General features: G+C 38.1%; 1 protein-coding gene across 2 annotated transcripts in view; it reads right to left on the bottom strand.

Annotated features, from left to right (window-relative positions):
- cadm2b (cell adhesion molecule 2b) overlaps positions 1–1,265 on the bottom strand; it is a 161,764-nt gene extending 160,499 nt beyond the window's left edge. For both annotated transcript variants that reach the window (XM_044355292.1, XM_044355293.1), the window contains exon 1: positions 649–1,265. In XM_044355292.1, coding sequence (XP_044211227.1) covers positions 649–709 — 61 coding nt within the window. In that variant the 5' untranslated portion in view covers positions 710–1,265. The remainder of the gene's footprint in view (positions 1–648) is intronic.
- Between the last annotated feature and the right edge of the window lie 12,300 nt (positions 1,266–13,565).

The raw sequence follows: 13,565 nt of genomic DNA, 5'->3' as shown, positions 1-13,565 counted from the left end.
GGTGCGCAAACTGCCCGTGCTGGAGACAAAAGCTCAACTCAGATGCAGTCATTGGTGTATGAAAGAGAGAAGGCATCTAAGTTATTGTCACCTTTGTTAATTCGGCGATTGAAGCCAAGTGTGAAATTGCTTTAAAAGGCCCACAGAAGGACTTATAAAAAAAAGGATCCACTCAATGACACCGGTCGCGCAACAAACAAGACGCACGCCAGCAGCTGCTGCAACCTTTTGTGCATCTCTGTGTCAGCTTCAGGGGACATAACTGGCTGAACAGACAAACAGGAGGCGACTGCAGGCGATTCATCTGCAGCCTGATGTTTGATATGTCAGTTAATACCAAAGGGAGGGCAACATCCAAGTTGTCTCCGATACAAAAAAACTTGTGCAGCCGCATTCTGCTTTTCATAGCGCCGCACAATTCAACTTCCAGGCATTCCAGCACAGTCGGCTCTGACAGCCGACAACGACAGCCGTCCGCCGGCCACAACTGCTGCGCAAACACACCTCATCTTTAAAAGAAAATGAACTCTCTTTGCATTGAACACTTAGGCTCACGTGTGACATGATCACATATGATCTTTACACTTAACGCAGCCACATCATCCCCGCACACCACGCCCGTCTATACAGCATACATCCAGCGCTCACCTTTAAAGATGCTTGCACAGAGGCTGTAAAGGATGAAGATCAAGTGCTGCTTGACAATCATATTCTTCTGTTTTCCTTCACGATTTTACGTCGACACTCCACTCGCGTTTGACTGTCCCTTTTTTCTCTCTCTTTCTTTCTTTCTCTTCTCGTTTGGGATGGACTTATCCAGCTAAACGGCACAGTTTCGGACTGAGCGGAGTTACATTGATGAACTCTGCCTTTTTCCAGAGAAGTCCTGTGTATTTGCGCAGATCCGGGGGCAATGATTACTGTAGTGAAGCAGGACGGCAGAGATGCTCGTCGGCAAAGTGCAGATCCTGCCTCTCTTTATTGCCTCTCTCTTTGACTTGCTGCAGAGAGCAAGAGTCCCGCCCACGCTTTTTGACTAATGAAGACGCTTCACCAGTGGAGAACACCTCGAAATAGTTCTGATTTCTGGTTAACTGTCAAAACAATTACACCGTGTGATGTAAGGGTGACTTTCCAAATCAGAAATCCCCTGATCAATTTTAAGATGATAATTTAGCAAATGTCAGGGCAGAACAATACCTATCTGCGGAAACATGAGGAGACTTAAGGAGAAAGACACATCATAAAAAAATATAATGAAATATAATAAGGTCAAGTGATGCTGGGCACCATAAACCCTCTATATAGCTCTAAAAGGATGTGATGCTGATGCTCTCTACTTCCTGTTTATTGTCGGTGTGAGTGTGGCTGTGAGTGCAAAAGTCACCATGCCAGTGATTTAATGAATTAAATGCCCACAGCTAGCAGAGTTAATTTAACACTTTTAGACAGTTTTGAACAGCCGCCCCAGAGCCATAACAGCTTTATGAGCAGACAAACAAGCCTGCAGTCAAAGCCGGACAACTCAAAATAAGTGTCGCTGCAAAATCGACACATTATTATCACTTTGGTAATATTTACAATGCATTTAGTGAGTTTCTCTCTTGAAGTATTGGGAATGCAATGAAAAGGACGGTACTCAGCAACAAAAGAAAGACCTGCTTGCGGTGTGTGAAAAGGAGGTTGCTTTCCCAGAGGTTGCGACCTGGTGTCTGGATGTGTGTCAGGAATCAGTGCACAGGCACAGGGGAGGTTAATGGGCTCCTGGTCATCCTTCTTCCTTCAAAGGCTCCTACGAGTGGTGCACAGGAATGAGTGTGACCATCCCTAAAGACAGAGGTGGGGGGAAAGTGGCGGCTCCAGCCAGGGATCGTTTTCTAAGCCCATCGCGAGGATTTTACACATGGTTTAACATGCTGCCAGGCGAATTTGGTTCAATTTTGCACAGTGGCCTTCCACGCCACTCCCACTTCAAATCAAATTGCTGACCTGGCCATACCACCTGAGAAAAAGCTTAGTGCTAAAAATATATCTCAGGCTTTTAAATCACCGGCTTTTCTCTCAATATGAATACATGTAAATGACGTGAGAAGCTCTGGCAGTCATTATCTAAACAAGCAATCAGTGGGGTCACTAATTTTCATTGCCAAACAAGAAATTAATGCAGCGTTTTTCCGCATGTTCTAATCCATTACAGCTTTTAATCAGAATGAGACGTATGGGGACCTTTAACTAAGACGTTCGCTCACTCAGTTTTGTATGTTGATGCTGCCTGTTAGCCTTTTAACTTGCACATCCCTGCACATCTCTAATCCCTTGGGAACCATTGTTGCCTTCTGAACTGTAAACCCTGAAGGACTGAGCGCTCTTGTGTGACATACATTCACTATACAACTCACTTATAATTCAGAGCAGAACTATACGAAGCCAATTACCATGAGGATAGTGGTAAAGAATCCATCCCATGTGTCCTGAAGGTCAATTCCTCGTCATTTCATTAGATCTTTGAGAGTACATTCCTCTCAAGCGCCTTTTTAAACAGCAAGAATTTATTGACCATGTGGGTTCAGCAGAAAAGCGTGCAGTGCTGACACAGATCTGTAATGCAGAGGAGCATGTTCTCCTTTGCATTTATCTCTAGGACATGATACTGCTATTCTGTGCTTTGTACGATTTGAAATGCTAGACTGTGTGCATTGCCACATTTCACAAGGTCACCTGCTTCAGAATCCTAACAACCTATAAGGCTACAATCCAATATAAAACTTTTTTTTTTTCCTCTCATACTGATTTGGATCCTTAAATGAAATTAAATAAAAACATGAGAATCTGAGCCAAACACAATCCTGCAACGTGCACAAGAGGGAATCAAAACAAAGACAAAAGACAAAAGTTTAAGCTAAGCTGAATTACATTAATATGCATTAACCTGTCACTGATAGCATTTAATCCTCCTCACTGATCGAAAAAACAACTAATCCAGACACACTCAGTGCACAATCCATTTCAAGATTGGCCTGAATGACGTGTCGTAAAGCCTGAATGCTTTATGTAAATGATCCATTCCAGATGATGAAGTGCTGCACACAGGATCAGGACATGGACTGTGTCAGTCATTTTGTCATTCAAGCAATAAATACTGTACTACACTACACCAGAGTTAAGATTTAGCATTTCAACATCTACAGTTAACAAGAGCTTCCTGACAACTAAACAACTGATTTCCATTTTAAATTGAGAACCTTAGTATGTGCTTCTCCAGCATACTGCATGTCTGACAGATTTAGATTTAAAAGTCAAACAGTAGAATTCTACATTTTTTCTTTTTTCAACTTTATGCCTAATGAAAGATTACACAAAAACTGAACCCACGTTCAATAATGTAGAGGTTACTGTAAAACACTCATTATAATTATAACATAATTATAATGTATATAATTATAACGATGTATGAATATGTTTTAGATGAGGCAGTGCTGGCCAAAGAACAGTGTTTTTTTTTCTGCTTGGATTGTTACTGAAGAAATAGAACCTGACTGATAAATCATATATTATGTTGCCAATATTAGCTTGCTGCCAATATCATTGCATATGTCTTTCTATATGCAACAAATGTTTTTTTTTAATGATGTGTGTTTATGTTAAATATATAATATATCGTTTTCTATTGGACAAGCAAAGTATAAACGCTTTCAGATGTACATTGGTGTTACAGATTCCCAATAGAAAGTTGGCTTTAATAAGAGAGTAATGGTGTGCAATGGTGATCTGATTCTACATGGACAGTTTCTGTCAGGTTTAGGTTTTCTGAGCTCACTGGATGAGTTAAACCTGACAAAGTTCAGTTTAAATTTGCCTGCTTTGAACAAGATGTATAAACTGTGCATTTAATAATCACAGAAGAGTTGTGCACATAATTGAAAGTACAGTTTCAAACAGTGTGTTCTCACAATGTGTGTGTGTGTGTGTGTGTGTGTGTGTGTGTGTGTGTGTGTGTGTGTTGTATTGACTCAGAAATATCATGAAAAGCACTGAGATTAAAATGTTCAGTCTTCATACTAATGAGCTCCCAAAACACCCGTAATTAATAAATTCATATGTTTCAATTAAATGTATCACTCACAAAAGCATTTCAGTTTGGTTCTCACCTTGAGGGAGATTTACAGTCGTGTTTTAAACATTAGGAATACAAAGACCATCTCTGTGAATGCCAACCTCACATCCCTTTGTAACAACCTACTAAATGCTGTACATAATTCATATGTTGTCACTAAGATTACAATTTGTAATCTTATTTTTCATCAGATGCATTTTCAAACACTTCTATCTCCCGCAAGTGGCAAGTTGCTTTGTATTGAAAGATGTCCTGGCAGATTCACTGTTTATGGATGTAGTTCAGTTGCCAGACAACTGGACCAGACATCGTCTAACTGAGAATAAACTGTAGTGTTAGCATTGCATTTTTTATTCACATCATATGTTCTTGATAATGACAAAAAGGTAGCAGATACAGTAGCAGCTTGATAAAGAAATATATATAATATTTTAATTAGCACTGAGCTACTTTATCACAATAAGATGAGCACAACATTTCTGTCATTTAAATCAGTGTCATTATTCTGCATCATGCTATTGTGTAATGATGTGCAGCGGATGCTTGTTGTAATGTGCTGTTGAAGACACTCGCAGACATAGATGAAGAGGAGTATTTAGATTTAATGTTATTGCTCTGAATGATGCCTGTTCATCACTGCTTTCCTGTATCACTTGTAGCAACACCAATTATAATGAAGTGATTATTTTAAGACCAATATTGTGTCAAAATAACACACCTTAATTAGTCTAACCACCTGCAAAAGCTGTACTTGTTTAAATAAAGGTTGTAGAAATAGTAATACTGCTATTCATAGAAGTACGGTGCCTTTCCACCTGTGAACTGAGGGTTAAAGCTTAGACCACAACAGTAGCAAAGCATTTTGCATACTCTCCATATGAGCCTGTTCTAATCCAGTGTGTCTGATACATACATACATTTTTCCTGTCAGTGCTCCACTGGGAAATAACACCTGCTCCCTAAAGCTTTGTAAAGCTTGAACTTTAACGTGTTGTAATGAGAGCTTTATGTTCTTTGTGCTTTTCCTTATCCCTCTAAGAATATGTGCTATTGATGGTTGGTAGGAATACAATTTTATCTGTTTATTGCCTTATTGATGGGACACTGGAAGCTGCTACATTTCATAATGGGTTTTCTGTACCAGGCAAAGAACATGCAAGTCAGCACTCTATGGATGTCATTACATGCAGCAAAATTAGAAGTAATCACTCATGTATGTTGTCTGCAGATGTATGCACCTCACAGCCATTCCCCACAGTATTTTAATCTAATCTCAGTATCAAGTATACACAGATGTCATTGGTGCCTTGTCAAGAATGTTGTTCTTGCCGGTTCTGATGACTGTTTTCCAATAAAAGTGCAACCATATGTACGTCTAATATGATCAGCTATCTAACCTAAAAATGTATTCTTGATATCAGCCATATGCTGCCAACAAGCTGAAGCGTCAGTCAGCTGGAAGAGTGACAATCAAATCAAAAGGGATTCAGCTTTGTGCGGCAATGTCGCAGACAGATGAAGGGAAACCAAAGCCTCTTTTAATAACCTCAGACCTAAACATGGATTATACTACATGCATAACACAGAGGCTTCATAATGGCTTCATCAGATGTTCATGACAATGAATTCTAATCTTATATTTTTATGTATTAACGAGATAAATTCCCCCAGGAGAATTCAAATTGTTTTACATACTGGTCATTATCAAGAATTCCTAGTGGTACTAGCCAGTGTTGCTGAACCTATGTCAAATACTAGGGAATGACAAAATATCAAGTACACAGAATAATGCAATACAAAACAAAAATGGAGCAATTTAGGTTTTACAAAGGTATTTTTTCTTTTGGAAGGCTGAGGAAGCACTCCATACATTACTGATTCTGTCACATAGCGTTCCCTATGCATGTCAAAAGTCAAAATGTCATTTTTTTTACCTGTTATCGAGCGGTTCCATCTTCAAACGTGATCTCGCAGATGTCTACTGTCTGCCTAGAATGATAAAATATCATGGGTCAAGGTGAAGCCAATATTTCCAGAGACTGTGCTGCTTCGCTAGGCTCTTGGACGTATGTTAAGTCCGCTGCACTTACTTATGGCAGGTTTGTGAAAATATTGGATTTCAATGTTGGTTTCGCTCAAGGAAACATTTTATCATTCTGGGCAGATTGTAGACCTCTGCGACATCACAAAAACATCTTTGAAGAAGCAATCCACTGTCGGATAACAGCACCATGTGACAGAATCACAACTTAACGCACAGAGTGCTGAGGTCACAAATGGGGTTAGGGGGACTATTGTATTTGATTACATTGGATTCTAGTGCTGTTTTTGTGTAACTGCCCCTGTTAGTGGTTTTCTGTTTTGTTGCATTACAGGGAATTGAGTTTGAAACATTATACTGTGATTCTAACTAATTAAAAATAATTTAATTTGTGGTTTATCTATGTAATACATTTCCCTTAAGACTGAATCAAGACCTGATTCACCTGGGTAGCAGTCAATACAGGCTCCAGGTAGTCACTAAGAACAAAACATCGGGTCTGTTCCGAGAAACAAGTTGAGTTATCTGGACAACATGAACTGATAGAAAGCACCTCAAATGAAAATTTATCCTGGTAACTTAGTAGCTAAATCTTGAAACAGGCCCCAGGATAACCGTGTTCTCCTTTCAAACTATTTAACCCACAGCACATTCCGCTTCTTAAGATTATTGAAAACATAACTCAACAAACTACAAGGCAAAACCTTGAACAGTATTTTAATATATAATGAAAGTTGAGATTTTTCTTCGAAACACACATGAGTACGAACATTTACACGATATTCCCTTAAAGCCCTATTATCCAACATAGCCCTCAGTTTTCGAGTAACCATATATTACAGCTCCGGCTGTGAGAGTGTTTGCACTTGAGTAAAATATTTCAGCTCCATTTAATGTAGAATTGCTTACTGTACAAGGATACCCAGCAAAGTCCCACTGTTGTATTCCTCACATCACGGAATTACTGGGCAGAACCTTAGTATAGCTCATTAATTGTGACTGAAATGTTGAATAAACATGGTGACACAAGAGACCCCCACCTTATTCTCTTCAGAAACTACTATTGAAAGATGAGTCATCTCTCAGCCATGAGAGGTGCATGTCATTACTGTATCGTTACTGCACAGCTCCAGGAGCGCCGAGCTGTAATAATTCAATCAATACTGGCCTTTTGTCTAAACTTTACAAACCAAGCATCTTTTCAAGGGCACATACTAACCCCGTGGGATTACTACGAAGGCATATTCAAGCAGACGTGCATTTCTCCACCTCTCCATCCCTGCCGATACAAACAAAACCTAGTGCCCTGGTTATGCAGAGTGAAGTGCTTTGTGTTAGGGCTCACGTCCACGATAGCCCACAGCAGCTGGTGTTCTCACAGACCACTGCATGGAAAATGGGCTGATTTCAGGATTTAGCTGCCCATGGTGGATTTCTCACTCGGTGCTCATTGGAGCCAGAATCACTTTGATATGGACTTGTGCAAGATTAACAGCAAGATTTTAGGTCCCCAGTCTCAGTTTTGTTAGGTTTGGGTCAGTGTTGCTGCCATTTAGCATCGTTATGCAGCCCTGACAAAAGCAGCCCTATTAGCATACAGCTATTTAATATTTGCATCTGAACAGACGATTCAAGCTCTGATGCATCTGTTGTTATGATAGTTGTGTCTGGAAGAAAATAACATGTCACATCAAACATCAAGGTCATTGCAATACATTCATCAGTGAGGAAGGTCGACATTTAGTAGTTATAGAAAAACCTTAATGATGCTGATGTTATGTAAAATATATTGATGTACTACATCAAAATATATGAAAGCCTAAACAGCTCCATCAATCAAAAAGCAAAAGAAGAAACACATCTGGTGTCTATCAGCTTTTATTCATTATACACTAATTGAGAAACAAATGAGTAACACGTTTTAGAAGCATTGCACGACTTCCTTAGAAGTCTGACACAGCAAGTGATACCAAAAGTTTTGATACTTGGATAGCTGTGTTATACACAGAATTATGATGCCAGTGTCTCATAGCTCATCAGCACTCTGGGCACCTCCTTTGCTTATCTTTGCATAACTACACATCCTGGTCATGTTTCCTTTCTCCTCCTGACCATCTGTTCCCTGCTGCCAATCTTCCGAGTGTGCCAGCTTCTGCCTCTACATCCTCTCCCTACTGAGTCAATCTTAGTATTGATATCATATTCTCCCTCGCTCCTTCTCTCTTTGTTTCTGCCATCTTTCTTTCTTTGACATACACCAATATGAAGTGTAACAGAGCTGCAAAACAGAAGTCTTGATAGGTATGGCAGTATGTTATATGGTTTATGATTTGTGTTACACATCTTGAAGTTTTATAAACTGGCGTCTGGCTATATCACTGGGGGGAAAAAACTAATATTCCTTGACAGTAATAAGGATTAAATGTTGTTGGGATTTAGAAATATGAGCATTAGCATTTAAAGTAATAACTGAAACAAACTGAGCTATTCTATTTCTCCTTCAAAACAATTTAATTCTTTACTTAAATGTAAAGAATTAAATGTCATAGCTTATATATTTTAGTTGTGATTCAGTATGAAGTCAGAAAGTTCTTTCACCTTCTGTTGTTTCTGTTGATTTCCATGTTTACATGTTTTGCAGCAAGTGTCCATGCAGGTAACTTCACTTTCATTTAGTTTGATGTACAAATAATCTGATAACTATCATTCAGAGTTATATGGTGTAATTATTTTCCCTAAATTAATCAACTCAAAGGGATTTGTTGTGTAAAACAATTACCTACTCAACATGGATGCTTGCTAAATTGCTAAATTAGCTATGTTGTTACACACAGAATGTACCAGCTGCAGGTTATTCCTAGTTATAACAATATTGCTGGAATCAATATTTATAAGAAGATTTTCCCAGTATACAGTATTACAATGTGGCAAATGTATGCAAAGTCATTTATAAATGTAATTTATGTTTAAATGCAATTAATTGTGTTCACCTGGTGTGTATAACATCAAATACACAGATAACCCCGCTCTGTAGTTTTTATAATTAGTTTGGAGTCATTAATTTTGACAACAGAATTATGTTAAATTGTAACATGACTTTATACCATCATGATACAATTCCATGAACTAAACAATATTGAACCATCACCCAGCCTAACCTTACTGAGCATCTCTGTTGTCACTGAAAAAGTAAAAAACAAAAATCAGTAAACCAATAATGATGTTTTGCCTACAGACTTAACAGCCAATCTGCAACAAAGTATTAAAATGTTCAGCCGCCAGCTTCCTTTTAAAAAGTACTTCATTGTACTACGAGCAGTCAAATGCAGGGAAAAGAAATTATTCAGTAGTAATAAGTGCAGCTTGCTGTCAATTTCTTTGTTAAAACCAAATTCTACCCATAACTCTAAGTAGACCTTCTTAATCAGGTTTTCCATAATTTGACTACACCAGCTCTAGTAAATGTCAACTCAACATCATGTAACAAAAAGAACGTCATTTTCTCTTTGCAGATAAAATATTTTTATGATTACAAATATTTATGTGTTTGCCACAGAAGATTGGATGCTGTCTAATTTAAAACATAACCTTAGTATTTTCTGTAACTGTGCACTATTGTACCTTTTCTTTGACAGGCCTCTACACTCACCACTCCACTGTATTAAGAACTCTACTGCTTGCCTTGGGCTTTTAAAGGAATGACTAATACACTCTTTGCAAACCACTGAAAGACTGCTGTAAAATATCTCAACCTAAACAGAGTGATGCATGTGGGTGCAGTAATATACTGTGGTCAACACATTTAACGGAGGTCTGTTTCTCTAACGTTCTTATCAGTAGTGTTTGCAAACATTATTAAGGTGTTTGAGAAAGGTTTTCTTCGAGTTTGCTAAATAGAAGCATCAAACATATGGATGTTACCAGCATATAATATTGAAAAAATGAGTTTCTTAAGTTTTGTTTTGGAAAAAAAGTGGAATTCCATCAGTGCATTATGCATAACTAATACATAATTCATACATAGATAAAAATTTCATCAAGGAAACATGATGACTGAGGTACACGCAATTACAAGCTTTGCTCACATCAAAGTAAAATAAACTGATATAAATAAGTGATGGTACGTAGGGAAGCATGCATTCAGGCTAATTGATGCTCCATGAGAATCCAGAGTGCAAGTCGTATAATGATGTTTTTGGTCAAGCGAACTACCCCACTGACAAATTACTATAGTATATAACAGCCTGCTGATGTTTGAGTTTTTTTCACTTAAACCAGAATTTGAAAGTGCACTCATATTTTGGCTGGCTCAAACTTTAAGATGCATCACCCAAAAGAGCTTACAGAGCAGCAGGGTGATGAGAGTCTGTTGTTTTGCTGTATACTTAACATGGCTCTGTTTGCAGACCTGACAGGTGTCACGCCAAATCCATTAAGAGGCATTTGCACCTCTTGCCTAAAGAGAGTATTTCAAAAATGTCCTCTTTGGTAAAAACAAAGCTGCCAGGGTGGCGATGCCAGACCCAAGAGGACAAAGTGGTTTTCTGCCAGGCAAAAACCTCACTGAAAATTATTATGTAGAAGAAATGACATGGACTTCAAATTATAAACTGTCTCTTCATCCTCTAGTTTAAGATTCCCTCTTAAGATATTATCTTAAATATATGGCATCTACTTAAAAGATTAATATTTTACAGTGGCTGATATCCTACTCTGTTGTACATTTACTTTGGTCTAATCAACACATTTTTCTCTCTGATACAAGCCCTGCACTTCTCTCTGTGTTCCATTTACAATTTCCCTTTTTTTTTCACTTTCACAAAGACATCTGTTTTAGAGGTGAATAAGCCTTTTCAGCTAATGGCTAATTCACCTCTAGAGTCTATTAGTCGGGTGCACTACCTGCTGTTTCTCAAACTGTGCTGCTAATTTTAGATGACTCTCTAGTCGCTGTACATGTAAAACAAGGTGAACCACAAAAACAAAAACATACCGAACATAAAGCGCGTATTTCAACACAGCACACAAATAATAGATTTTTAATGTCACATACTGTCGATCAAAATATATTTTCCAATTTGTAATTGTCATACACAGTTAGATTTCTCACACTAAAGCACCCGAAAACAAAACTAGCCTTGCAGATAATAATAATTTCCCTCGGGTATAACCTCTCACTAACAGTGCAAGAAAAAAATCTTGATTAGTTCTCCTGTGATTTGTGTGGTGCTCAGATATATCTCATTTACTTGATAAATATTCCAAAACCATTCCCATAAAACTTTTGATTTCAGCACTTTCATTTGACACATATCATGTACCCTTTTTGCTGGTAGATTTTGATTGATTTCTCCAAATGAAATGTCAACGTGTCATGGATCAAACCAGTTTCCAGTTGTTCCTATTGTTCCCTGGAAAATTGGGAAGGAATTCACCTGACAAAAAGAATGTATTTTCGTGCAGGGGTGAGGCAATACATCAAAATGCTGTGATTCTTTTGCCAGACAGAAAGCAAACACTGATGTTACTTTCAGCATGCGCGACGTTTCATTTCACCAAGGAATTTGTCAATTATCTCAATACACTCTTTCTGTGTGTGCATGCAGGGTTAGATTCACGGTTTCTACTATTATGAGCCAGAAATGTGTTGTTTTTTCTGTGAGGTACATAGCAATGACTCATTTCCAACTGTGCTTAAGTTTTTCAGATTTAGCCCAAGGAAATGAAATGCTCCCTGTATCGCTTTGAATGCATCTCATTTGAAATGATGAATACTTCAGGTGCAATAAACTATAATAAATCTAATAGTCTCATGCAGCACTGTGGAGAGGAGGGGGGAGCTGCTTACAGCAGCTAAGTCTGCTGCTCATCCCCCAATCAATTAGATCTGTGAAATCAATTTCTCTTTGCATGTTTGCTCTTGTTTGCAATCATTACAACCTCCACCCCAAACAGGCATGATAAACACCCCCTGATTTAGAAGTGTTTGTTCAGATCGGAGGGACCTGCTGCTTGTCTTGCTGTTTATAAACTGTGGAAATCTACAGGGATTACACAGGCTCATCACCATCTGTGGCATTACTCCAAAACAGGTCTACACAGAGAAGAGCCCTATCGGGGCAGTGAGTGGAGGAGGCAAAGTCGGACTGACATATAATGGGCTGCTCTCACCTCATCTGGAGAACAATGCCATCGCCATTAATTGGGCTGTTAGCAGAGACACACACACGCACTGTGTCTATATATAGATATGTATTTGAGGGATTAGGACTGATTTTAACACATACATAGCTGCACATGTAGAGGGAAATATTATGTTTATTGTCATATTTTCTTAAATATAAAACTACAACTTTATCTCTGATGAATAAATGGTGTTAATAAAAGCTCACTGCATCCTGTTCTATTTGCAAAATGTTACTAAGATGAGATAGAAATGTGTCTAAAAAAAAGTGTTTGTTTTTTTCATCAAAACCAAGAGTTCTGTTAGTTTACTCTGACCCCCAAGAGTATGACATACACAGCGCAACGCACGACAACAAAACTTCACAATACTTCCTGGATTACAATGCTTCATAACAGATGAAGATCATCTTGTACTGACTTGTAAGGGAGGAGTTTCTGGTTCTTGAAGTCTACAGAATTGTTTGACTTTTTTATTGACAGCTGTCACAAATCAGATTAATAATTACTGACAAACACTGCCAACACTTATGACAGTGACATTAAAAGCTTTGACAATAATAGAACATTTTGCAACAATGGTGCACCACTTAAAATATAGCCATCGGGGAATCAAAATTAACTTCCAGCTTCATTTTAGGATGAGGTTTATAATGTTTAGAATGAGGTTTACTGATAAACTGGCCCACAGATTGTGCATGTATGCCCAAATGTTCATAAATGCGTTTGTATACAATCTGCATATTAATGCTATGCAAAATGTACCTTCCAAAGAACAATAGATATTTGATCTTTGACCAACCATATGCTGCAAGAATCTCTTCCTAGTAGTGCTCACACTTAAGAAAATTAGCATCAGCATTTCCATTAAAGCACCTCAGTTAACTACAATGTCTGTTCTTGTCATCAAAACAGTTCAAATGCAGATTCTTATCTCAAGAGCCCTGCTGAGACAAACATTCATATATAGATCCATACTGAACTTTATATGCAAAATCATAATATTTGATTTTTTTCTGCAGAGCGTAACGCTCTCCATATAAATAATGAATTGCCTTACTCTCACAAATCATGAACAGTCTCCTCCATGTCTAACATTAGTCGTTATGTTAAAGAATAACAGACCTTGACGAGAAACGGACAGGTTGGTTTTTTTTTCCATTTTATCTTAATCCCAATTTTGTAAAAGTGGGATTTGGTTAAGCAGGTCACATGTATAAATTTGTA

The sequence above is a fragment of the Thunnus albacares genome, chromosome 6, assembly GCF_914725855.1.
Source record: "Thunnus albacares chromosome 6, fThuAlb1.1, whole genome shotgun sequence".
In the NCBI taxonomy this organism is placed as follows: domain Eukaryota; kingdom Metazoa; phylum Chordata; class Actinopteri; order Scombriformes; family Scombridae; genus Thunnus; species Thunnus albacares.
The sequence above is the reverse complement of the archived record's forward strand: the minus strand, read 5'-3'. Positions and strand labels throughout refer to the sequence as shown.